Source organism: Somniosus microcephalus, chromosome 10 (assembly GCF_052327205.1).
Source record: "Somniosus microcephalus isolate GS21.2 chromosome 10, FLI_Smic_1.0, whole genome shotgun sequence".
NCBI lineage: Eukaryota > Metazoa > Chordata > Chondrichthyes > Squaliformes > Somniosidae > Somniosus > Somniosus microcephalus.
Window position 1 is genome coordinate 225,135,005 of NC_140996.1, and position 27,768 is coordinate 225,162,772.

Genomic DNA, 27,768 nt, shown 5'->3' on the forward strand with positions numbered 1-27,768 from the left:
TAATCTTTTATTCAAAGGTTACCCTTGAGTGCACTCGCTAGCTGCTGTAATTTGTCACTGTCAGTAAGAGCTCAGCAGCCAGAGAAACGTTCACTGTGAAGATCAACGGACTGGCAGGGAACGGATTCCTCCCAACATCTTAGGGTACAAGAGCTTTTAGCAATGGGTAAAGACCTTCAGACCCTATCCCTTTCTCACTCAGCAAGTCCGCCGAGCTACCTTCTCACTAAATCCCTCGATCCAGTCTCTCCCGGAAACACAATATTACAACAACAACTTGCAATAATCTCACGCTTTTAACGTAGTAAATTGTTCCAAGGTTCCTCACAGGAGCGATTATCAAAAAAAAATCTGACACCGAGTCACATAAGGAGATAATTCCGGCAGGTGACCAAAAGCTTGGTCAAAGAGGTAAGTATTAAGGAGCGTCTTAAAGGAGGAAAGAGTGGTAAAGAGGCGGAGAGGTTTAGGGAGGGAATTCAGAGCTCAGGGCCTCGGCAGCTGAAGGCATGGCCGCCAATGGTGGAGCGATTAAAATCGGGGATGGCGCAAGAGGCCAGAATTGGAGGAGCGCAGAAATCTCAGAGGGGGTTGCAGGGCTGGAGAAGGTTAGAGGTAGGGAAGAGTGAGGCCATGGAGGGAATTTGAAAACCAGGATGAAAATTTTTTAGTTGTGGTGTTGCTCAACCGGGAGCTAATGTTGGTCAGCGAGAACAGGTGCAATGGGTGCCCAGGATTTGGTACGAGTTAGGATACGGGCAGAAACAGGCTATTCTTCCCATTCCACAGGAGTTCTCTCATCTAACCCCACTCTCCTCCTCGCTCCCCATTCTCTTCAATATTCATCTTTTCCAGCAACACTGGGCACTGTTTCAACAATAGTTTGTGGCAGAGAATTACACATTCAAACCATTCTGTGAAGAGAATTTTTTTAAACCTCCCCATTGATTCTTAAATTTCTTGCTGCTGGCTCAATAACCAGTTGAAACAATCACTATTTACCTTATTATAACTCTTCGTAATTTTGAAGATCTCCATCAGGTCATCTTTCAGCCTTCTCATCTCCAGTGAAAAACAACCTAACTTCTCGAGTCGTAAAATCTCATGCCTGGTGACATTATAGTGAACCCGTGCTCCACCTTCTCCATTGTTTTTACATCCTTCTTCTCCTTGGGTGTCCAAAACTGCACACAATATTCAAGACAGAGAGCGATAGATTTTTGAACATTAAGGGAATCAAGGGATATGGAGATCGGGCAGGAAAGTGGAGTTGAGGTCGAAGATCAGCCATGATCTTATTTAATGGCGGAGCAGGCTCAAAGGGCCAAATGGCCTCCTCCTGCTCCTAATTCTTATGTTCTTATGTAACTGTGGCTTAAAGTCTTATACAAGTGCAACATCACCTCTTTGCTCTTGTACTCTATGCTTCCAGATATAAAATGGCCTTAATTACTTAAGGTGTCATCTTTAATGACCTATGCACCTGCACAGCAAAGTCTCCCTGTCTCTCTACCCCATTTAAAATTTTACCATTTAAGGTGTATTTCCATTCGCTATTTTCTTACTTCCAAAATAAAATAACATCACATTTTTCTACACTGAACAGTGTTTGCTGCCTGTCTGCCCATCCTGTTAGCTTGTTCGTGTCCTCCGGCAGCCTTTCACAACCCTCTCACAATCTGCCTCACCCTTAATTTGGTATCCACAGATTTCACTATTGCTCCTTCATTTATTTACAAGAGTGATCCAACACAGATCTCCATGGAACGCCATTCACCACATCCAATTGTCTCTGGAAGCAGGAAGTCGTGTGTGCTGTTTACTTCCAAGGTCTTCTCCAGCAACTTTCCACAATCCAATAACCTTTGGGTGAAAACGTTCTGCCTGACCTCCCTTCTTACTGATAACTTCCTCATTTTCAAACTTGTGTTCTCTGGCATTTGAACCCTTCTCCACAGTGAACATGCTACTCGAGTCCATTCACTTTCGAAATCTAAAATTTGATTGCATCAAAATCTCTTCCCCCCCCCCCCCCCCCGCAAAGAACACACGCCCAACTTGCTCAGCCTTTAAATTCTTGATTCTTAATAACTTAAAGCGTGTCAGCCGTGGATCAGCGGGCAGCGCTTTCACCTCTGCGTCAGAAGGTTGTGGGTTCAAGTCCCACTCCAGGGGAGCACTAAAAATCTAGGCTGACACTCCCAGTGCAGTGCTGAGGGAGTGCTGCACTGTCCAGAGGTGCCGTCTTTTGGATGAGACATTAAACTGAGGCCCCGTCTGCTCTCTCAGGTGGACTATTTCAAAGAAGAGCAGGGGAGTTATTCCCAGTGTCCTGGTCGATATTTATCCCTCAACCAACATCACTAAAACAGATTATCTGGTCATTATCACATTGCTGTTTGTGGGAGCTTACTGTGCGCAAATTGGCTGCCGCGTTTCCTACATTACAACAGTGACTACACTTCAAAAAGTACTTCATTGGCTGTAAAGCGCTTTGGGACATCCTGAGGTTGTGAAAAGCGCTGTGTAAATGTAAGTTCTTTCTTCCTTTTCTTAAATTCCTGATTCCATCTTTCCTTTCCAAGTTCCTTTTAGAAGCCAAGCCAGACACGGTCAGAACTAGCACAGCTTTTTTACAATCATCCCCGTTCCTCTCTTGTAGGGATCAGTTCTTGTTGGTGTACAGTTCCAAGGGTGCCAGTCACCCCTCCTGTACCTCCATTTTTCATGTGTGCGTGCGTGAGCAGGGAAAACGAGTGTCAGCAAGCTAGTTAACTACGGGATGGCATGACGGCTAAACACAATCTTATGCCTCCAGGCCATGCACACTTTCCGCTGTACAGCAATCAGGAACGGAAGCTGTTTGTTGCCTCTTTAGCCTAGGGGTACTGAGGCCAATGTCACCACCCTACCGACCTAAGATCAAGCATCTCAACACGGGCATGTTCTCAGTTTTAAAAGAGAGGGTGGCTGGGGTTCCATGCCAAGCTGAGAAGCGCGCAACCCGGCTCCTGGGTTTGGCCTTGAACAAAAGGACATGGACTGATTAAGTCTTTTCTCATTACTACATTCTTACATTAACTTTATAAAATCAGTTAAACCCAGGAAGCTCCCAGGTTTTGATCCCCAGGTATTTGCTGCGGTTTGCTGGTATCAGCCAAGGTGGCAGTAGGGGCATTATTAGCTTCAGTCTCTCTGGACAAAGGAGGAGAGAAATTGGCCAGGCTTCTCGCTTCCAATTAGTTTCTGGTAACCCCCTACTGAAAACTGGAGGTATGTGCACGTCAGATAAGGGATTGGAAAAAAGGCACACTTCTGAAGCAACCTCCTAATAATAATTCAACTTTGTCATTGTACAATGCACAAGTACATGAACAACGAAATGTGATCTTGCAAGCTCCCATGAGTCCAGTACAAATAACATTAACATTAAACGTAAATAGCACCGTCCTGGGAGAAGCAAAGCCGCTGCGTCTGTGCGCGCTGCCATTCCATTTCCACCATTCCTCCTGTCCGACAATCTTCAGCCCAACGCCCGGGCCTGCTCACCAGCCACCCCTCCCGGGGCTCCTTCCGTGACCTTCTCGCCAACCGCCCCTCCTCGGGGCTCCTTCCGTGACCTTCTGCACCTGGTCTTCCCTGATGGTCACGCCTCCAGGTACTAACCAGGCCTGGCTCTGCTTAGCTTCCAAGCCTTGCCAGTGACCCTGTCCCCACCTAACAGTGAAAAGCATAGGGACAGAAGGAGGCCATTCAGCCCCTCGAGCCTGTTCCGCCATTCAATCAGATCATGGCTGATCTGTATCTTAACCCAAGTTCCCCTCCAAGTCACACACCATCCTGACTTAGAAGTATATCGCTGATCCTTCATCGTCGCTGGGTCAAAATCCTGGAACTCCCTCCCTAACAGCACTGTGGGAGCACCTTCACCACACGGACTGCGGCCGTTCAAGGAGGCGGCTCACCACCACCTTCTCAAGGGCAATTAGGGATGGGCAATAAATGCTGGCCTTGCCAGCGACGCCCACATCCAATAAATGATTTTTTTTTTAAATGCATCTACCTGCCTTAGTTCTGTTACCCATAATATCCTTGCGTTACAAAAATCTATCAATCTCAGTTTTGAATTTTCAATTGACCCCCACCCCAGCCTCAACAGCTTTTTGGGGGAGAGAGTTCCAGATTTCCACCCACCCTTTGTGTGAAGAGGCGCTTCCAGTGTAAACGTGTCACCTTCCTGACAGTGGTAGCACGGTGGTGCCACAGTTTTGAGTCCCGAAACGCTTCAGCCTGTACGGCAGAGAAACTTGTGTGTTCCAACCAACTCTAAAACATAGGAACAGGCCATTCAGCCCCTCGAGCCTGTTCCGCCATTCATTTGGCACATGGCTGATTTGTATCTTAACTCCACCCACCTGCTTTGGTTCCATAACCCTTAATACCCTTGCCTAACAAAAAAAATCGAGCAATCTCAGTTTTGAAATGATCAACTTACCCCCCCAGCCTCAACAGCTTTTTTTCAGGGGGGGGGGGGCGGGGTGACAAGGGGGGGGGGGGTGCGGGGGGAAGAATTCCAGATTTCCACTACACTTTGTGTGAAGAGGTGCTGCCTGACATCACCGCGAATGTCCTGGCTCTAATTTTAAGGTTATGCCCCCTTGTTCTGGACTCCCCCACCCCCTCCCCCCCCCCATCATAGAAAATAGTTTCTATCTACCGTACCGTATCCTTTAATCATCTTAAACACCTCAATTAAATCACCCCTTTATCTTCTATATTCAAGAGAATATAAGCCTGGTCTGTGCAAACTGCCAACACTCACTGTCTAGACTCACAAACAGAGAATGACAATCTAGGCAAAGTATCGATGTGCGATTGGCACCATCCTCCAGAATGAGTCAGTCCCTTTATTAGAAAATAGGAGAAAAAGGGGAAGGAAATATGTTGAACTATCGCTGCCAAGATGAATATTTCCTTCTCAAGCCTGTTCTCCAATGGTCTCGCCAGCATTAAACCTTCATGAAATGCCACAGAAGCAGGTAGCAATAATAACAAAAGGAAGGTTAAAGTTTAATCGTAATTACTTTTAGCAATTTGACTTTTAAAAAAGGATTGCAGATAGCAAGGCTTCCTCAGCTACAAAGGAAAGCTGTTGAGATGCATTGTGGCAGCGGAAAGCAATTTTACAAGGGCAGTCAAACTCTTTACAAGACTGGCCTTGGGAGTCATGGAAAACGTGTTATAAGCAGACATGTTGCAAAGGAGACATTTTTTAAAAGGATGGTTTATTAGAGGCAGAACAGTAAAAGGATAGGCCTTCTATCAGAGGTCGTAATGCATCAGACAACCATCTAGGCTGACACTCCAGTGCAGCGCTGAGGCAGTGCTGCCTTTCGGATGAGACGTTAAGCCTGTCTGCCCTCTCGGGTGGATGTAAAAGATCCCATGGCATTATTTCGAAGAAGAGCAGGGGAGTTATCCCTGGTGTCCTGGTCAATATTTATCCCGTCAAGTCAACATAACAAAAACAGATTATCTGGTCATTATCACATTGCTGTTTGTGGGAGCTTGCTGTGTGCAAATTGCCTGCCGCATTTCCCTACCTTACAAAAGTGACTGCACTTCATAAGAACATAAGAAATAGGAGCAGGAGTCGGCCACTTGGCCCCTCGAGCCTGCTCCGCCATTCAATAAGATCATGGCTGATCTTGGGCTCAAAGCCACTTCCCTGCCTGCTCCCCATAACCCTTCACTCCCTTATCTTGCAAAAATCTGTCTATCTCCACCTTAAATGTATTTAATGACCCAGCCTCCACAGCTGTCTGGGGCAGAGAATTCCACAGATTTACGACCCTCTGAGAGAAGAAATTCCTCCTCATCTCAGTTCTAAAAGTGCGACCCTTTATTCTGAAACTATGCCCCCGAGTTCTCGATTTCCCCCACGAGGGCTGTAAAGCGCTTTGGGACGTCCCGAGGCCATGAAAAGTACTGTCGAAATGCAAGTTTTTCTTTTTTTTTGTTTTTCTGTGTGCTCAAGTTACAAGCCATTAAGGTTCCTTTGGTGCTAACAAGGAGCGTCAAACTTAGATAGACATCAAGAAGGATTCCGTTACCAAGAGGGTGATCAGCAAACAGCTGGGACGGGTTGCTGGGAAGAGCGGTTGAGGGCGGGTTGCTGAACCCACCGAAGAAACCGCTGGATGCTGTCACTGAAGATGGTCGAGTAGGCACTCTGGTTGGATGGTGCGTTAAGTAAACCTTCTCCATCAGCACCTATTACAGACACTAGTTAGAATGTAACAGCAACTTGCATTAACGTAACACTATTAACGCCGTAAAACATCCCAAGGCACATCACAGGAGCGTTATCAAACTAAATTTGACACCGAGCCATATAAGGAGATATTAGGATAGCAAAATACTGCGGATGCTGGAAATCCGAAATAACAACAGAAAATGCTGGGAAAACTCAGCAAGTCATTTAGAGCCATTGTCTGTTTCTTTACCTATAGAAACATAGAGGATAGGAACAGGAGTAGGCCATTCGGCCCTTCGAGCCTGCTCCGCCATTCAATGAGATCATGGCTGATCATCCAAATTCAGTACCCTGTCCCTGCCTTCTCCCCATATCCCTTGATCCCTTTAGCCTTAAGAAATATATCCAACTCTTTCTTGAATATATTTAATGAACTGGCCTCCACCGCCCTCTGTGGCAGAGAATTCCACAGGTTCACCACACTCTGGGTGAAGAAGTTCCTCCTCATTTCAGTCCTAAATGGATTACCCCTGATCCTTAGACTATGACCCCTGGTTCTGGACTCCCCCTCCATCATAAACATCCTTCCTGCATCTAGTCTGTCCAGACCTGACAGAATTTTATAGGTTTCGATGAGATCCCCTCTCAATCTTCTAAACTCCAGTGAGTATAAACCCAATCGACACAATCTCTCCTCATACGTCATTCCTGCCATCCCAGGTATCAGCCTGGTGAATCTTCGCTGCACTCCCTCCATGGCAAGAACGTCCTTCCTCAGGTAAGGTGACCAAAACTGCACACAATACTCAAGGTGCGGTCTCAGCAAGGCCCTGTACAACTGCAGCAAGACATCCTTGTTCCTGTACTCGAACCCTCTTGCTACGAAGGCCAACATACCATTTGCCTTCTTAACCGCCTGCTGCACCTGCATGCTTACCTTCAGTGACTGGTGCACAAGAACACCCAGGTCTCTTTGCAATTCCCCTTCTCCCAATCTATTGCCATTCAAATAATAATCTGCCTTCCTGTTTTTGCCACCAAAGTGGATAACCTCACATTTATCCACATTATAGTGCATTTGCCATGTTTCTGCCCAATCACCCAACCTCCTCACAGCTTACCCTCCCACCCAGCTTTGTGTCGTCTGCAAATTTGGAGATATTACATCCAATTCCCTTGTCCAGATCATTAATATATATTGTGAACAGCTGGGGTCCTAGGACTGATCCTTGCGGTACCCCACTAGTCACTGCCTGCCACTCGGAAAACGACCCGTTTATTCCAACTCTTTGCTTTCTGTCCGCCAACCAGTTCTCTATCCAAGTCAATACCTTGCCCCCAATCCCATGTGCCTTAATTTTGCACGCTAATCTCTTGTGTGGGACCTTATCGAAAGCCTTCTGAAAGTCCAAATACACCACATCCACTGGTTCTCCCTTATCTATTTTACCAGTTACATCCTCAAAAAATTCCAGTAGATTAGTCAAGCATGATTTACCTTTTGTAAATCCATGTTGACTTTGTCCGATCCTGTCACTGCTTTCCAAATGCTCTGCTATTACATCTTTTATAATAGACTCCAGCATTTTCCCCACTACCGATGTCAGGCTTACCGGTCTATAATTCCCCGCTTTTTCTCTACCACCTTTTTTGAATAGTGGGGTAACATTAGCTACCCTCCAATCCATGGGTACCGTTCCAGAGTCTATCGAGTTCTGGAAGATGACCAGCAATGCATCTACTATCTCTAGGGCCACTTCCTTAAGTACCCTGGGATGTAGACCATCAGGCCCTGGGGATTTATCGGCCTTCAGTCCCATCAATTTTCCTAACACCATTTCCCTACAAATACTGATTTCTTTCAGTTCCTCCCTTTCATCAGACCCTATGTTCCCCGACATCTCTGGGAGGTTATTTGTGTCCTCCTTTGTGAAGACAGAACCAAAGTATGTATTTAATTGGTCTGCCATTTCCTTGTTTCCCATTATAAATTCCCTTGATTCTGGCTGTAAGGGACCTTCGCTTGACTTCACCAATCTTTTTCTCTTCACAAATCTATAAAAGCTTTTACAGTCAGTTTTTATGTTCCCTGCAAGCTTACTCTCATATTCTATTTTCCCTTTCTTAATTAATCCCTTTGTCCTCCTTTGTTGACTCCTAAACTGCTCCCAATCCTCAGGATTATTGCTTTTTCTAGCCAATTTATATGTCGTCTCCTTGGATCTTATGCTATCCCTAATTTCCCTTGTTAGCCACGGTTGAGTCACCTTTTTTGTTTTATTTTTATGCCAAACTGGGATGAACAAATTCTGTAGCTCATCCATTCGGTCTTTGAATGTTTGCCATTGCCTAACCACCGTCAACCCTTTGAGTGACATTCCCCAATCAATCCTACCCAACTCGCTCCTCAGACCATCGTAGTTTCCTTTATTTAAATTGAGGACCCTTGTCTCTGAGTCAACTACTTCATTCTCCATCTTAATGAAGAATTCGATCATATTATGATCGCTCCGACCCAAGGGGCCTCGTACAACAAGATTGCTAATTAATCCTTTCTCGTTACATAATACCCAGTCTAAGATGGCCTGATCTCTGGTTGGTTCCTTGACATATTGGTCCAGGAAACCATCCCGTAAACATTCCAGGAATTCCTCCTCCACAGTATTGTTACTAATTTGGTTGGCCCAATCTATATGTAGATTAAAGTCACCCATGATGACTGCTGTGCCCTTATTGCACGCTTCTTTAATTTCCCTTTTAATGCCATCCCCAACCTCCGCCTTACTGTTTGGAGGTCTATATACCACTCCCACTAATGTTTTTTTCCCCTTAGTATTTCTCAATTCTACCCATACAGATTCCACGTCATCAGAGCTAATATCCTTCATTACAATTGTATTAATCCCTTCTTTAACCAGTAATGCCACCCCACCTCCCTTTCCTTTTTGCCTATCTTTCCTGAATATTGAATACCCCTGGATGTTGAGTTCCCAGTCTTGGCCATCCTTGAGCCACGTTTCCGTAATCCCAACCAAATCATATCCGTTTACCTCTATTTGCGCAGCCAATTCATCCACCTTATTACAAATGCTCCTCGCATTAAGACACAGCCTTCAGGCTTGTTTTTTTAACGCTCTTAGACCTATTCGAATTATTATTTACTGTGGCCACATTTGATTTAAACCGTTGATTTCTCTGACTGCCACTTTTGTTTTTCTCCTTCCTATCTTTTGCTTTTATCCCTGTTTCCCTTTCCTCTGTCTCCCTGCTCAGGTTCCCAACCCCCTGCCATTTTAGTTTAAACCCCCCCGAACAGCACTAGCAAACACTCCCCCTAGGACATCGGTCCCGGCCCTGCCCAGGTGCAAACCATCCCGTTTGTACTGGTCCCACCTCTCCCAGAACCGGTTCCAATGTCCAAGGAATTTGAATCCCTCCTCCTTGCACCATTCCTCTAGCCACATATTCATTTGAAATATCCTCTTATTTCTACTCTGACTAGCACGTGGCACTGGTAACAATCCTGAGATTACTACCTTTGAGGTCCTATTTTTTAATTTACCCCCTAACTCCCTATATTCTGCTTTTAGGACCTCATCCCATTTTTTACCTATATCGTTGGTGCCTATGTGCACCACGACAACTGGCTGTTCACCCTCCCCCTCCAAAATGTTCTGCAGCTGCTCCGAGACGTCCTTGACCCTTGCACCAGGGAGGCAACACACCATCCTGGAGTCTCGATTGCGGCCGCAAAAACGCCTATCTATTCCCCTTACAGTCGAGTCCCCTATCACTATAGCTGTTCCACTCTTTTTCCTCCCAGCCTGTGCAGCAGAGCCACCCATGGTGCCAGGAAGTTGGCTGCTGCTGCCTTCCCCTGATGAGTCATCCCCCCCAACAGTATTCAAAGTGGTATATCTGTTGGAGAGGGGGATGGCCGCAGGGGATTCCTGCACTACCTGCCTGCGCCTCTTACTCTGCCTGCTGGTCACCCATTCCCTTCCTGCCTGTACACCCTTTACCTGCGGTGTGACCAACTCGCTATATGTGATATTCACGACGTCCTCAGCATCGCAAATGCTCCAAAATGAATCCATCCGCAGCTCCAGTGCCGCAATGCGGTCTGTCAGTAGCTGCAGCTGGACACACTTCCCGCACACATGGTCGTCAGGGATGCAGGAAGCATCCCCGATTTCCCACATAGAGCAGGAGGAGCACACTACGGGGCTGGGCTGTCCTGCCATGACTTACCCATTAACTAATTAATTAAAATTAAATGAATCCCACCAATTTCACTACAGTTAAATGATATATTTAAGGGCCCTGGTTTACAAACTGTCTCCGCTACACCACAGCAACCTTAAAAACTATAAACCACAGACTTAAAGTTTTAAAACGAGAGAAATACTCCAACCAATCACATACCTGTTTTGTGGTGACGTCACACCTCGAATACTTTTTACCTCTCTCCTTGCCTGAGATTGGAGATTGGTGAGGCCTACCTGAGCCTTTGGGGCCTTTTGTAGTCGCTCTGCCGCTCCGAGATTCCTCCCGCCGCTGCTGATGCCGCACTGAGGCCTACCTGAGCCTCTGGGGCCTTTTGTAGTCGCTCTGCCGCTCTGCTCCGCCTCCAGCCGCTGCCGATGCCGCACTGAGGCCTACCTGAGCCTCTATCCTATTGCTATCGCATCTCACCTTGACTATCTCTTAATGTCTCTTCTTTCATCCCCTCCCCCATTTCCCAGCCCCCTAAAAGCCTTTTGTTTCATTTCCTGCCTTTTCTCTCACTTCTGTAGAAGGGTTTCGACCCGAAACGTTGACACTATTTCTCTCTCCACGGATGTTGCCTGGCCTGCTGAGTTTTTCCAGTATTTTCTGTTGTTATTAAGGAGATATTAGGACAGGTGAACAAAAGGCTTGGTCAAAGAGGGAGGTTTTTAATGAGTATTTTAAAAGGAGAAGAGAAAGGCAGAGAGCTTTCGGGAGGGAATTCCAGAGCTTAGGGCCCAGGCAGCTGGAGGCACAGCCACCAATGGTGGAGCGATGAAAATCGGGAAAGCGCAAGAGGCCAGGATTGGAGGAGCGCAGAGATCTCGGAGGGTAAGGATAAGGGGTAAGCTATTTAGGACTGAGATGAGGAGGAATTTCTTCACCCAGAGAGTGGTGAACCTGTGGAATTCTCTACCACACAAGGCAGTGGAGGCCAATTCATTAAATATATTCAAGAAGGAGTTGGATATATTTCTTGAGGCTAAAGGGATCAAGGGATATGGGGAGAAGGCAGGGACAGGGTACTGAATTTGGATGATCAGCCATGATCTCATTAAATGGCGGAGCGTGCTCGAGGGGCCAAATGGCCTACTCCTGCTCCTATCTTCTATGTTTCTATGTTGTGGGGCTGGAGGAGGTTACAGAGATAGGGAGGGGGGCGAGGGCCATGGAGGGATTTGAAAACAAGCACGAGAATTTTTAAACCGAGGTGTTGCCGGACCGGGAGCCAATGTAGGTCAGCGAGCACAGGGGTGAATGGGACTTGTAATTTATTTATTGAGGTAAACAATATTAGTGTCCTAGTTCAGAATTTTTCTGATCTTGAAAGCTGAAGTGTTTTAACTGCAGTGTTGTTGAAGCACCTTCGTAGGAACAGGTAAAGGGCAATTTCATCAACAATGCAGCTTCCCCTCGTCTGTTGACTTCAAACCATCAGCTGTCTCAGGGATTTTACAATTGTTTTTAAATTAGTGTATAAATCCTGGTCTCTTCCTACAATGATATTTTAGTGTTGTTTATCTGTTACTTACCTGTCTTGGATTGGACAGCATTGCTGAAAAATAAACTTTATTGCATCGCTAAATTTACATTTTATTCCATTTTAATATTTGATTAAAAAACTGTTTCTTGAATACTTAAAAAGTCCCAGCTTGGCTCAATGGTGGCACTCTCACCTGCTAGTCAGAAGGTTCTGGATTCACATCCCACTCCAGGAATTGAGCACGTAACCTAGGCTGACCCTCCAATGTGGTGCTGCAGGAGTGCTGCATTGTCGTTGGTGCAGTCTTTTGGGTGAGATGTTAAAAGTGAGGACCCATTCGGTAGCAGTAAAAGATCCCATGGTACTATTTGAAGGGAGTGTTCCTGGTGTCCTGGCCAGTGTTTATTCCTCGGCCACACTGTCAAGCCACCGTCTTCTGTACGATACGCTACGTCTCATTAAAAGACATGGATAACTTTATTTCATAATATAAAAACAGAAAATGCTGGAGACACTCAGCAGGTCAGGCAGCATCTGTGGAGAGAGAAACAGAGTTAACGTTTCGTCATCGACCTGAAACGTTAACTCTGTTTCTCTCTTCACAGATGCTGCCGGACCTGCTGTGTGTCTCCAGCATTTTCTGTTTTTATTTCAGATTTCCAGCATCTGCAGTATTTTCTTTTTTTTTTTTAATTCATATCTCTGCTCTCAGGGCTGTTATAGAGTCAATGTGGCTCAGTTCGTAGCACCTTTGCCTCCGAGTCAGAAGGTTGTGGGTTCAAGCCTCACTCGAGACTTGAGCACAAAAATCTAGGCCGACACTCCCAATGCAGTGCTGAGGGAGTGCTGCACTGTCGGAGATGCCGTCTTTTGGATAAGACATTAAACCGAGGCCCCGTCTGCCCGCTCAGGTGGACGGAAAAGATTCCACGACACGATTTCGAAGAAGAGCAGGAGGAGTTATCCCTCAATCAACATCTAAAACAAATCATCTGATCATTATCACATTGCTGTTTGTGGGAGCTTGCTGTGCGCAAATTGGCTACCACGTTTCCTACATTACAACAGTGACTACACTTCAAAAAGCACTTCATTGGGGTGTCCTGTGGTCATGAAAGGCGCTTTCGAAATGCAAGTCTTGCTTGCTTTCTTGTCTGTGTGTGGCAAATTGGCTATCAATAAAAAAATAAGCAGGAAACTTAGCCGAATATCCCATGAAAATAAATGTGAAAAAAAAAATACATTGACTTTCAAAATAAATCATGAGGTAACAGTAAGAAAACCCGAGCAATCTTACTGAAGAAATCTCATCCATTGTACATTCATTTTATCGCAGCGTCAATGCAGAATTACAATGTCGCATAAAAAACACATTACACCCATTCATAATGTAACACACAGCCAACAATTTCAACAGTAGATTTTTGCTTTGAACTGAAATGACCTCAATCACATTTATCAGTGAGAGTGGACACCTTCGTCATCATTTTGGATCGTGTTAAATTGGAGGTGCCCCTGGTGTGGAACCGAGTCGGCCATTGCCAGCAAAGATGCAGATAAATTCAGAGAGTGCTTGCTCAGTGGAATTAACTGGTTTATGCCATGACAACATGGGTGGTGATGGTGCTGGTGGCGGGGGGGGGGGGGGGTGGGGGCGGGGGTGAGGGTAATTATAATTAGCTTTACTGTCCCCCAAGCTATCGAGAATTTCTTTTTTTTAAAAAGGCCTGATCGCTATCCAGTAACACCTGCTAGAAGTGCGTGTGTGTGTGTGTGTGTGGCCCCCATTGGTGAGTAGCCCACCAGCACTTGCCGTTCAGGCTCACACTTAGCGGGTGGACATCTTGGCAAGGAAGTGTTGAGCCGCTGCTCGTGTGGAACTGTACCCCCAGCACGCGTTGCCACTTTCAGGAGAGAAGTTCTGTGGGGGAAAGTGGGGAGGGAACATGGGAATTGCTAGACGAGAAAAGACCGAGGTCCATCTAGTTCGGCCTTCTACCAACCAGGCAGTCGATGATACAACGATAATGGGAGTTGTTGACCAATCACAACAATCAATCTCTTGTCAATTCATCTACAACAGACTCAGACATGAAACATAGAACATAGAAACATAGTAGATAGGAGCAGGAGTAGGCCATTCGGCCCTTCGAGCCTGCTCCGCCATTCAACGAGATCATGGCTGATCATCCAAACCCTAGCACCCGGTCCCTACACCGACAACCATCCCACCCAAACCCTATCCCCGTAACCCCACGTATTTAATCCCCCCTAACACTAAGGGCCAATTTTTTATCATGGCCAATCAACCTAACCTGCACATCTTTGGACTTAGGCGAGGAAAACCCCCAGTGGTGGAGAGCTTTGGGAACCACAGGTCCAAACTCACCTGTTCCTCCCGAGCAATGCTACACTCACCACACATCACGTCTCAAGTTACTCACATACTGCATCCCAGAATCTTATTTTCTGAAAGGGATCTATCTAATTTGCATTTGCATGACTCAACACTTGCTGCTTCCACCGGGTTCTCCCTAGGGAGCCTGTTCCATAAATTGACCATTCGCTCACTGAAATACTGTTTCCGCAGGTTAGTTTTGAGTTTACCCCCCTTCAAGAGCAGGCCATGTCCTCTGGTACTAATGTTCTGGACAAGGTAAAATAGATTGTCATGGTCGACATTATCTAATCCCTTTAGAATCCTAAAAACAGTAATCACACCACCTCTCAACCTCTTTTCCAGTGAGAACATGCCCAATTTACATAATCACTGCTCATAATCCAATCCTTCCATCGCCTCAATCATTCTGGTTGCTCTCTTTTGTATCCTTTCAATAACTGCAATATCCTTTTTGTACTGTGGTGATCAGAACTATACACAGTGTTCCAAGTGCAGTCACACCATTGATTTATAAAATGGCAGGATTACCTCACTATTTCACCTCAATATTAACCTCTTAACATATCCCAACTTCAAATTTGCTGTATTCACTGCTGCTGAGCATGGTTGAGATAGCTTCAATTTATTGTCAATCAGATCTTTTTCATTTTACATGCACATTATTTTCTTTCCATTTAACTAATAGTCCCTTCCTGGATTTTCTGTCCCCACTTTGCATTTCTCTGCATTGATCTTCATCTGCCACCTGTCTGCCCACTTCCCTAGTATATTTGAAACCTCCAGTAGCTTACCCTGTTCAGCTTTGGCGTCTATCACCTTCATTAGTTATGAGAAAAGATTGGATAGGCTGGGGTTGTTTACTGTGGAACAGAGGAGGCTGAGGGGAGACTTAATTGAGGAGTATAAAATTATGAGGGGAGTGGATAGGAAAGATCTATTTCCCTTAGCAGAGAGGGTCAATAACCAGGGGGCATAGATTTACACTAATTGGTAGAAGGATTAGAGGGGAAGTCGAGAACTTTTTTCACCCAGAGGGAGGTGGGGGTCTGGAATAGACTGTCTGAACAGGTGTTAGAGGCAGAAACCCTCATTGCATTTAAAAAGTACTTGAAGTGCCGTAACCTACAGGGCTACGGACCAAGAGCTGGAAAGTGGGATTAGGCTGGAGAGCTCTTTTTCGAACGGCGCAGACACGATGGGCCAAATAGCCTCCTTCTATGCTGTAAATTTCTATGATTCTATGACCTTTGTATCTAGAAATTAACATTAAATTCTAGGAACAGGAGCAGGCCATTTAGCCCTTCGAGCCTGTTCCGCCATTTAATGAGATCATGGCTGATCTGCAACCTAGCTCCATATACCCGCCTTTGGCCCATATCCCTTAATACCTTTGGTTAACAAATATCTATCAATCTTAGATTTAAAATTAACAATTGATCTAGCATCAATTGCCGTTTGCGGAAGAGAGTTCCAAACTTCGACCACCTTTTGTGTGTTTCCTAATTTCACTCTCAAATTTTTAGACGATGCCCCCTAGGCCTAGATTCCCCAACCAGTGGAAATAGTTTCTCTCTATCTGTTCCCCTTAACATCTTGAAAACATTGATCAATCACCTCTTAACCTTCTACAAAGGGTCGCCCTTTTAGAACTGAGATGAGGAGGAATTTCTTCTCTCAGAGGGTCGTAAATCTGTGGAATTCTCTGCCCCAGAGAGCCGTGGAGGCTGGGTCATTAAATACATTTACGGTGGAGATAGACACATTTTTGCAAGATAAGGGAGTGAAGGGTTATGGGGAGCGGGCGGGGAAGTGGCTTTGAGCCTAAGATCAGCCATGATCTTATTGAATGGTGGAGCAGGCTCGAGGGGCCAAGTGGCCGATTCCTGCTCCTATTTCTTATGTTCTTATGTACATTCTAGGGACTACGACCCTAGTTTGTGTAATCTCTCCTCGTAATTTAACCCTTGGAGTCGGGTATCATTCTGGTAAACCTACGCTGCACTCCCTCCAAGGCCAATATATCCTTCCTCAGGTGCGGTGCCCAGAACTGCTCACAGTGCTCCAGGTGTGGTCTAACCAGGGCTTTGTACAGCTGCAGCATAACTTCTACCCCCTTGTATTCTCCAATTTATCAATGGCCAACCTAACTTTAATGCCAGTCCTGAAGCCAACATTTTTAAAGAGTATTTTATTGGGTTTTCAACAAGGTGAGTAGCTGTCTGTGCTGGAGAGCTGAGCCAGTGATTACATCAAGTACTCCCAGGTCAGGTACAGCACAGGTTGGAGACAAGGCGGTTGGAGATTCAACTTGCCGCCCAGGCACGTCTGTTGTGCCTATAATATAGAAACTGCCGCATTTTCACTTCCATCGAGTACAACGGAAAGGTAAAACCGTGCGGTTTCCCCAACAGGTGGCTGACCTGCCATGCCAGTTTTTATGGCCAGGCAGCAAGTTGAAAATCTATCCTCGAGACATCGTTTCCTCCACTCTGCCTCTTATCAATACACCTTAACCTTAACCTCAACTTCAGAAGAGCATGACATTTCCAATTCCCACTCCAGCCGTTGTTATGCCCTCTTTCGTGCTGTGGGTTTGTGCCCACTAAGAATTGGACCGTAACTGTCCAATCTCGTTTAATGTAGAATCCTTGCAGCCAAACGGGAGTCTTTCATCTGTCTGTCTGGCTGGAATGTAGCCCACATCCTAGAGATAATAATACATGGTTCTAATGCAGAGCACTGCGGGATCAGTTTTAAATCCGATACCAACAATTGCAGCAGCAGATTTAATCTCTGCATTTTCATTCATGGTTAGCGCTCAATAAGTCTCTTTTGGTATTGTAAATATCTCTCAGCTTTCCATAACAATTTTAAACTAATTACACGGAAGGCAAGGTTGGAAGTGTTTTAGAACAAAATATGTTTAAGCAGTTACTACGAGTATTTTCAGTGGGGCTTATCACAAATCCATCTTTCGGATGAGGAATTAAAACAAGGCTCCATCTGGCTCTCGCAGGTGAGTGTAAAAGATGCCACGGCCACTATTTCGAAGAGGAGCTGGGGCGTTCTTCCCCAGTGTCCTGGCCAATATTCATCCCTCAATCAACATCACTAAAGCAGATGGGCCTAGAAATTGAGTTTGCGCTGCGCCAGGGCTTTAGCGCCGGAAGTTAGCGCCGGCGCTAAGTCCCTTTGCGCGCGCCAAAAATTCAGTAGCGCCGCGCCCAAACGGCTGCCGGCGCTACTGAAGGGTTTTAGCGCCTGAAAACTGGCGCAACGCACCGCATTGCGGCGCTATTCCGGCGCTGCGGCGCCCGCTGCGGTGCGGCAGGCTCGGGAAGTGCAGGCCTCCTCCTTCCGTTAAGGAGGAGCTGCCTGCACCCGGCCGCGGCCCGCGCAAATCTCTGCAAAAATGAGCCCGGCACCTCGGACAAGTGCCGGGCTTGCATCTGTTCCGGGGGGGGGGGGGGGGGGGGGGAGAAGAAGTCCGGGGAGGGAGCTGCGGGCAGGCGGCCGGCGGGAAAGCGGCCGGCCGCCGCGCCTCCTTAAAGCGCCCGGCCGCCGCGCCTCCTTAAAGCGCCGGCACAGACTCCGGCAACACTCGTTTGCCGGAGTCTTAGTTGCGGCTGCCACTGCCGAGGCGGCCGCAACTGAATTTCGGCTTGGGGCCGGGTTACCACGGCAACCGGGACGCTGCGCACACCGATGACGTCATCGGTGCCGGCGCAGCGCTACCGGTCTACCGCTGCGGAAGGGCCCCAGGCAATTTAGGAACCGGCGCCAATTGCAGCGCTAGGCCCTCTAGCGCCGCACAATCGGTGCTAAGGGCACTGAATTTCTAGGCCATGATCTGGTCATTATCGCATTGCTGTTTGTGGGATCTTGCTGTGCGCTGATTGGCTGCCACGTTTCCTACATTACAACAGTGACTACACTGCAAAAAGTACTCCATTGGCTGTAAAGCGCTTTGGGACATCCCGAGGTCGTGAAAGGCGCTATATAAACATATAAGTCTTTCTATCTTTCCTTTGCTTTATAACTAAGGGCCATTTTTTTATTTATTTTTTTATTAAAAAGACACTGGCCCAGAAATTCGGGTCGGGGGCTTCCTGCGGGTGTAAGCCCCCGACCTGCACTTACCTAGCGTGCCGGCCGTTGAGCTGTGGGCCCCCGTGGAATTCCGATCCGGGGCCTGCTCCAACTGCCGGCGCGCAGTGCTTGCGTAGCCCAGGGGCGCAGTTAGTTCGATGCGTCCCCTGGGATCACGTGGGCCATGGAGAGCCAATCGGAGCAGGGAATGCTCCATTCATAAGTTTGACAGGAAGGGCTGCCAAAACTTATAAATATTACGGACCCCAAAACATCACTAAATCTTCAAATAAATGTTTTTAAAACATCACATTTTTTAAATAAACTATAAATGACATGAAATAACTATTTTAAACAATAATTTAAATTTTTGAAAATTTTTTTTTTTTTTTTTTTTAAAACGGGGCTAAAAATAAACTTACCTTGCTTTAAAGTATTTAAAAATAATAAACCTGTGGAAAAAATGTTTTAATTTTAATTAATTCACCACTTACCTTGTAAAAAGCAGGCCTTACGCCTGCTTTTTAAATGTGTAACTTCTGGAGACTTACCCTCCCGGGAAAACCTGCAAAAAAAACGTAAGTTCGGTGCGCACGCGCAGCCTCTCCTGCGCACGCGTTCGACCTCTTAACCCCTGCTTTCAGGGAAATGGAAGTGCCGGTTTCCCGCGCATGCGCAGTGCATGCAGGAAACCGGCACTTCCATTGGGCTTACGGGCGAGTACCCCGTGCGTACTCACCCGTGGAGACCCGAAGTTCTGGGCCGGTATCTTAGAACACCAGCCAAAATTCTCAAAATCCCATCTAATAAAAACTATTTTTTTTAAATTCATTCCTAGGATGTGGGCGTCACTGGCAAGGCCGGCATTTATTGCCCACCCCTAATTGCCCTTGAGAAGGTGGTGGCGAGCCGCCTTCTTGAACCGCTGCAGTCCGTGTGGTGAAGGTCTTATCGTTTCTTGTAACGGTTTGATACAACGGAGTGGCTCGCTAGGCCAATTCAGAGGGCAGCTAAGAGTCGACCACATTGCTGTGCACATACAGGCCAGACCGGGTAAAGGGCGGCAGATTTCCTTCCCTAAAGGACATTAGTGAACCAGATGGGACAATCCAGTAGTTTCATGGGCACCGTTATTGAGACTAGCTTTTTATTCCAGATTTATTTAATTAACTGAATTTAAATTCCCCAGCTGCCGTGGTGGGATTTGAACTCGCGTCTCCGGATCATTAGCCCAGGCCTCTAAATTACTAGTCCAGTAAAATAACCACAATGCTATCGCACTCCTCTCTGACTTATTCAATCATAATAGTCTACTTTTAAATCGATTTATGGCACAGCGTACAGACAGACAAAAAAAAAGAGTAAAATTAACTATTCAAAATAGTTTTTATTCTGTAGAAACCTCACAGCATCGTTGAAGCCCTTGTGATACAGAGACTCCATCCTCTCTCGGCCCGGTGGGAACAGCGCCTGATTGAGTCGGACGACATTTGCGATGGACAGCTGCAGTTGAAATGGGAGAGGGTGGCAAGAGAGAAAGGGGGAGGAATTATTAAGAGAGTAACACATTGTTCTTTGATTTAGTTCCCGGTTATTAAAATAGACCCTCCTGATGGCCAGCTATCCTTACATGGGCAAAGGGCTGCAGAATGAATCATTTGCGGTACATCCTGGCGGTGGGGAGCTGTGGGTGGAGGGGAGAAGAGCATCGAGATACTGTGAAGTCGGGGGCACACTTCTGCTCCTCCTGGCTTCACAGGAATTTGTTTTCTATATTAAAAATGAACCTTTTGGCAGCCTTTTGCATATTTAATGGTAGATCTGGTATTAAAAGAGAAAGTCTTACCACCAGGGCTCATTTAAAACAGTTAAATTATTTACAAATAATTAACATATTAAGTCAACCGCTTTTTCCTGTTCACTTTTGTCAGTTCAAATAATCTGTAAAAATAAAAAGTTAACTAATGACCTCTGGTGGTGTGGCCAGGACCTGGGGTTTAAACTGAAGGAGTTGCTGAGCCCGGTGACCTCAGGGAACAGGACTACCTCACACAGTCGGGAGCGCCGAGAGTTTCAGCAATTATCTCACTTGGTCGGTACATAAGAATTAGGAGCGGGAGCAGGCCATACGGCCCCTCGAGCCTGCTCCGCCATTCAATAAGATCATGGCTGAACTTCGACCGCAAGTCCACTTTCCCGCCCGATCCCCAAATCCCTCGATTCTCTCAGCTGGACGCAAAAGATCCCACGACACTATTTCGAAGAAGAGCAGGGGAGTTATCCCCGGTGTCCTGGGGCCAATATTTATCCCTCAACCACTAAAACAGAATATCTGGCCATTATCACACTGCTGTCTGTGGGAGCTTGCTGTGCGCAAATTGGTTGTCGCGTTTCCTACATTACAACAGTTAGTACACTTCAAAAGTACTTAATTGGCTGTAAAGCGCTTTGGGACGTCCCGAGGTCGTGAAAGGTGCTATATAAATGCAAGACTTTCTTTTTTTGAGTGTTCAAAAATCTATCGATCTCTGTCTTGAAGATACTCAACGACTGAGCATCCACAGCCCTGTGTGGTAGAGAATTCCAAAGATTCACCGCCCTCAGTGAACAAATTTCTCCTCGTCTCAGTCCTAAATGGCCGAGACCAATTTGACAGAGGGGGCCTAAAACAGGCGTCCGGCCTGATATATATGTAAATGAGGGGCTTAACGCCTGTTTTAGGCAGCCACCAAGCACGCCTAAAAAATGGCCCAACCCAATATCGGGTCAGACGTCCTTTGGGCACCGGATATTGATCTCCAGAATTGGCTTGTCAAGCCTGTTTTACGGCCACAAGGTCCAATTTATATCCCTTAAATCTCGAATGCAAATTACAAACAAAAAAGTGTATTTAATCTTTACCCGGTACTTGTACCTACAATGAGTACGACGATGTGTTAAGAAAGCGCTGAAGCTCCAAGTTAAACGTCAGCGTGAAGCTGTTTCGTGCAGACCCTTGAAGAATAAATTGGGATATCAAGGCCAGTCCTGATTCTGGAGCGAAGCAGAGCGAAACTTCAGCCTCCACACACAGGGCTGAATTTTGCCGGTGCTCAGAGGGCGGGTTTGGAGGCAGGTCCGCTGTCAAAATCAAAATGATTGACAATGGGTTGGGAGCCCGCTCTGAACCCGCCTCCATGTAAGTTTCCAAAGTGTCAGGGCTGCGATTTCAGAACAGACCCAACACCAAGCGGCGGGGGAGCCATTTAAGATAGTTAAATGCTTGTTAACTACTATTTTGCCAGCCTATTTCTATTTTGCCACTTTTTTAACGAGATTCACGTCACTCGGAGATCACGTCAGGTAAGCAGATCGGGTTCTCTATGTCTCCCCATTGCTGTGAATAGGTGACAGCTGCAAAAGTGGTATGAAAGCTACCATTTCACAGCTGGTCATTTTCCAATGTCAGAAGCTTGAGCCTTCAGGACTTGGAAGACACTTTTGAGCTGTATGCAGTTTGGAAGTGTTTGGAGTAAACTCTCTATCCACCGTCACCTCCTTGGAGCAAGCTTTCTCACCATTGACAGATCGCTTCTGTCATCTCAACTTCAGCTGCCATCTATTCCAGCAACATCGGTGCCCTTGGAAAAAATCTCACCTTGGTCCTCTGAATCTCTCCATGATCAGCCCCAACACCAATATCACCAGGCACAACAACAACAACAATACCAAACTTCTCCACAATCACCTGATGCTACACAGGACACAGGGCATCAGCACCCGACAACATTGCTGCCTGGGAGGCCAGCGATGGCCTCACCATGGCCAGATTTACTTCACTTGACGCTGTACACCCTGGCTGCCACATGATGCGCCAGGTTGACACCACCCCATATCAGCACCATAAAGCATCTCTACAATAACCAAGCCATTACTTTCACACTCATCACAATTGGGGGGACGTGGATGGGGACGGCGGGGTGGGGGGGGGGGTTTAATGTCATTTCAAAACTGAGATGAGGAGGAACTACTTCACTCAGAGGGTGGTAGGTCCATGGAATATGCTGCCCCAAAAAGCTGTAGAAGCTACATCATTACATAAATTTAAAACAGAAATAGACAGTTTCCTAGAAGTAAAGGGAATTAAGGGTTACGGGGAGCGGGCAGGAATTTGGACATGAGTCTAGGTTCGGATCGGTCATGGCCCTGTGGGTAGCGGAGCGGGCCCAGGGGCCGTGTAGCCTGATCCTGCTCCTATTTCGTGTGTCTAATTCTGTTAGATTCAGGAGATGGTTCAGTGATAGTAGATTGGCGGTTAGGATCAGATCAGCCATGATCTTATTGAATGGCGGAGCAGGCTCGAGGGGCCGATTGGCCTACTCCTGCTCCTATTTCTTATGTTCTTATGTTATGTTCTTATGTTCAACATTCACTGGAACTCCAATATGTTGAAAATATAGATTTCAATGTTTGACAACACATTAACAGAAAATTTACATGAACATTGCATAAAACACCCGAGTGCCTACTCTTGTGTGTTGTTAGTTGGTATGATTGGACTAGGATGAGGGCGAGTGTGAGGGGTGGGTACTGAGATGGGGAAGTGATAATGTAGATAGAGAGGGATGGGTGAAGGTGCAAGGTAAGTTGGTGTGAGTAAGGATGTGCAGGAGTACTGTAGAGGAGGCAGAGTGATGGGGATGTGATGAGTGGCACAGCAGGATGAGGGTGAGTGTGGCTTTGCAGTAACATTTCGTGATCTACTGAGATCACTGAAAGGTTTATGCCACTGCAGCCTGGTCCTCCTGATGACATCCATGCTTATGCCCTCCTGTGCAATGTGCAACCAGGCTGTGTTGGTCTCCTGGGGAGGTCTCTTCTGTCCATGGGAAGGGAAGAGAACCTGCCTGCGTGCTGTGGCTCCCTCCATAAGCATATGGAGGGAGTCATGGGAGAGCCTGGGTGCAGTCGTGCACCTCTGTGCAGTGCTCCTCAGTGTTTGCAGCACTTCAATGCTGTAGAACGCTGACAAAATGAAAGTTGGCCATGGTCCCTTTAAGGAAACCGGCTGAGGTTGCGTCATCAAATGACGTCATCAGACCCGCTTCCTTTTAATTGGTCGGGAACCTTGCAGGGCGGGCTTAACAAGCCCAATCAGGGGAAAAATCCCCTTTTTACAGAGCGGCTGGAGCCGGGAGCCGGACCCGCCAACAACCTCTCCTGCCGTGATCCCGCCTCAGAGGGCGAAATCTCAGAGTCTCACTCTGCTTCCATACAGTGTCAAATCAGGGCCCAACTCGGGATTCAGGCTACAGTCAACGCTATAACTGCTTCATTAGGCACTTTACAGCCTTCCGCACTCAACATGGAGTTCAACAATTTCAGACCATAATCTCTGCCCTCATTTTTTCCAGACGGCAGCTGTTGCTGATTCTGCCATTCCCATTTACACCTCCTCTAGACCCATAGAAACATAGAAGATAGGAGCAGGAGTAGGCCATTTGGCCCCTCGAGCCTGCTCTGCCATTTAATGAGGTCATGGCTGATCATCCAAATTCAGTACCCTGTCCCTGCTTTCTCCCCATATCCCTTGATCCCTTTAGCCTTAAGAAATATATCCAACTCCTTCTTGAGTATATTTAATGAATTGGCCTCAACTGCCTTCTGTGGTAGAGAATTCCACAGGTTCACCACTCTCTGGGTGAAGAAATTCCTTCTCATCTCAGTCCTAAATGGCTTACCCCTTATCCTTAGACTGTGACCCCTGGATCTGGACTCCCCGCCATCGGGAACATCCTTCCTGCATCTAGTCTGTCTAGTCCTGTTAGAATTTTATAAGTTTCAATGAGATCCCCTCTCATTCTTCTAAACTCTAGCGAGTATAAGCCCAATCGACCCAATCTCTCCTCATACATCATTCCTGCCATCCCAGGTATCAGTCTGGTGAATCTTCGCTGCACTCCCTCCAAGGCAAGAACATCCTTCCTCAGATAAGGCGACCAAAACTGCACACAATACTCAAGGTGTGGTCTCACCAAGGCCCTGTACAACTGCAAGACATCCTTGTTCCTGTACTCGAATCCTCTCGCTACAAAGGCCAACATATCATTTGCCTTCTTGCTGCACCTGCATGCTTACCTTCAGCGACTGGTGCACAAGCACACCCAGGTCTCATTACACTTCCCCTTCTCCCAATCTGTTGCCGTTCAGATAATAATCTGCCTTCCTGTTTTTACCACCAAAGTGGATAACCTCGCATTTATCCACATTATACTGCATCCGCCATGCATCTGCCCAATCACCCAACCTGTCCAAATCATATTGGAGTTTCTCAGCATCCTCCTCACAGCACACACGCCCACCCAGCTTTGTGTCGTCTGCAAACCTGGCGATATTACATCTAGTTTCCTCGTCTAGATCATTAATATATATTGTGAATAGCTGGGGTCCTAGCACCGATCCCTGCGGTACCCCACTAGTCACTGCCTGCCACTCGGAAAAAGACCCGTTTATTCCAACTCTTTGCTTCCTGTCTGCCAACCAGTTCTCTATCCAAGTCAATACCTTACCCCCCAATCCCTTGTGCTTTAACTTTACACCCATCTTTTGTTTCTTTACTCTCCCATTACCATCTCCTTTAGCCTCGCACCATCATCCCTTTTGTCGTTTAATCTCTCCTGCCTTCCATCCTATCACAGACCTTTCATTTTGTTCTTTCCTCTCCCCCACCACCCACCCTTTACCCCGCCTCTGCATTTCCTTAAAACCTGTTACATCACCATTTTTCCAGTTCTGACGAAAGGTCATCGACCTGAAACGTTAACTCTGTTTCCCTCGCCACAGATGCTGCCTGACCTGCTGAGTATTTCCAGCATTTCCTGTTTTGATTTACTATATAACTGCATCGTCAGTACAGAATCGTTATGGTGTAAATGACCTTTACAAAATCACACTGTATAGATGCATGTACTTAAACCGCGGAAAATATTTAAAGCAGCATTTCTGAAATAAGGAAACAGTTCTTTTTATAAGTATCTGAGCAGCGGACTCGCTTCGAAAAGCACTTACTATGAAGTCCTGCTTTGCGATCGTGACGTAAAAATTGCTTTGGCCTTTGTCTTGAGGGCAGATATCCAATTTCCCACTGAAAGGTGAAACAGTCATGGTCTGTCCGGTGGAGAAGATCGGAAGCCTGTTTGTTAACCCACCATCAATCCAACCCTAACAAAAGACAGCAAGGTTTGAGAAAGAGTCCCCTGTTTAGGAGGTCAGAGTAAACCAGAAATAATAAATCCTCTATATATACACACACACTTATAAAACTGTTACCACAACCGATTTTTTTTTTTTTAAACTCTTACCCTGTTCCAGAACTGGAAATTTTGCCCATTTTATTTATGACACTAGCAATTAGACCCAGAGGGGGAAAAATTCAGTTGTTTGCACCTCCCGTTAGCGCCTTAAGAGGGCGCCAATTGGGGCGTAAAGCAACTAGCGCCCGGGCGCGGCGATGTTTGCGCCGTTCGCGAAATTAACTAGACATTTTGCGGCGGCGCTAAACACTACCGCCATGATCTCCTGCGCCGGCAGATCATGACGTCAGTCGAGTGCGCAACGCCCCAGTAGCGTCCCGGACCGGATATTGAGTGGCGCCCCCTGCCTTACCGCCTGCCGCTAGCAACGACAGGTTGAGGGGAGCGTTTTGCTGTCAGAAAGGGACTGGGGGAGCGCTATTTAAAGGCGACCGCTTCCTGCCTTTTTTTGTCGGTGACATTTTTGCACCACGCATTCTGAGAGAGAGAGAGAGAGAGAGGGAGAGAGAGACTGACTTCTGGAGAGGTTCAACGCTGTGTGAAGGAGTTTTGAGTACTGAGCAGCACTTTGCAGGTTCATTTTGATTTGCCCTTCCTTGCTTCACCAGCGCTCTGAGGTAGCGCCTCGCTCCTCAGCCTTTGCGCCTTAAGACAGGTGTGAAGTGCCTGATTTAGCGCTCCAATCACCTCCAGGGGTGATAAAAGCCAAGTTTGCTGTCGGAGACGATAATTAGCGCCAGGCGCTAAACTTTGCACACGGCCGATAATGGCGCCCCAAATGGGGCGATACTGAATTTTCCCCCCCCCAGAGTGTTTAAAATACAGACAACATTAAAAGTGAACTTCACTGTAGCAAAGAAATAAAGTCTTGCATTTCTCTGTGGCCTTTCACGACCACAGGACGTCCCAAAGTGCTTTACAGCCAATGAAGTGCTTTTGAAGTGTAGTCAAAGTTCTAATGTGGGAAACGCAGCAGCCAAATTGTGCACAGCAAGCTCCCACACACAGCAATGTGATAATGACCATATCATCTGTTTTGGTGATGTTGCTTGAGGGACAAATATTGGCCAGGACACCGGGGATAACTCCGCTGCTCTTCTTCGAAATAGTGCCACGGAATCTTTTATGTCCACCCGAGGGGCCTCGGTTTAGCGTCTCATCCGAAAGACGGCACCTTCGACAGTGCAGCGCTCCCTCAGCACTGCACTGGAGTGTCAGCCTAGATTTTGTGCTCAAGTCGCTGGAGTGGGCCTGGTACCTTCTGACTCAGAGGCAGGAGCGCTACCCACTGAGCCATGGCTGACATCTTGCAATAGGAATGACAAGTCTGGCGGGGAGGGGGAGGGAAAATTAGGTGGAACAATGCATTGGGACATTGTCCTTTCACCTCCATAACTAGGTTTTGAATCCACCTCATACTGATGTGATGAGTGCCTTTGCTCTGCCAGTAGCAAGAGTGATATATAAAATGTGCTTAGGCAGCATTCCCCCCGCGCCTCCCCCCCCCCCCCCGCCCCCCAAGCGAGTCTCTAGCGCTCTACCACCCACATTCTCGGACTTTAGGAACAGGACATTAGCCCCTCGCGCCTGTTCCACCATTCAATCAGATCATGGCTGATCTGCGTCTCAACTCCACTTTCCCCGCCTTTGCGCCACATCCATTGACGCTCTTAGCTTACCTAACAATGGTCCATCAATCTCAGTCTTGAAAGCTCCAGTTGTCCCAAGCATCCACTGCCTTTTGAGCAAGAGAGTTACACATTTCTACCACCCTTTGTGTGGAAAAGGTGCTTGCTGATTTCACTCCTGAACGGCCCCCTTGTTCTTGATTCCCCCACCAGAGGAAATGTTAAACCCCTCGATCAGATCACCCTTCAATCTTCTATATGCAAGGGAATACAAGACAAGTTTATGTAACCCGTCCACTTAATTTAACCCTTTTAGTCCCAGTATCATTCAGCACTGAATCTGCACTGCA

General features: G+C 46.8%; 1 protein-coding gene across 3 annotated transcripts in view; it reads right to left on the reverse strand.

Moving 5' to 3' along the window:
• Positions 1-19,865: 19,865 nt before the first annotated feature.
• pnpla4 (patatin-like phospholipase domain containing 4) overlaps positions 19,866-27,768 on the reverse strand; it is a 47,600-nt gene continuing 39,697 nt past the window's right edge. For all 3 annotated transcript variants that reach the window (XM_085999669.1, XM_085999668.1, XM_085999670.1), the window contains 2 exons: positions 25,546-25,698; positions 19,866-20,001 (listed from right to left, as the gene is read on the reverse strand). In XM_085999669.1, the coding sequence (XP_085855795.1) occupies positions 19,870-20,001; positions 25,546-25,698 (285 nt within the window). In that variant the 3' untranslated portion in view covers positions 19,866-19,869. The remainder of the gene's footprint in view (positions 20,002-25,545; positions 25,699-27,768) is intronic.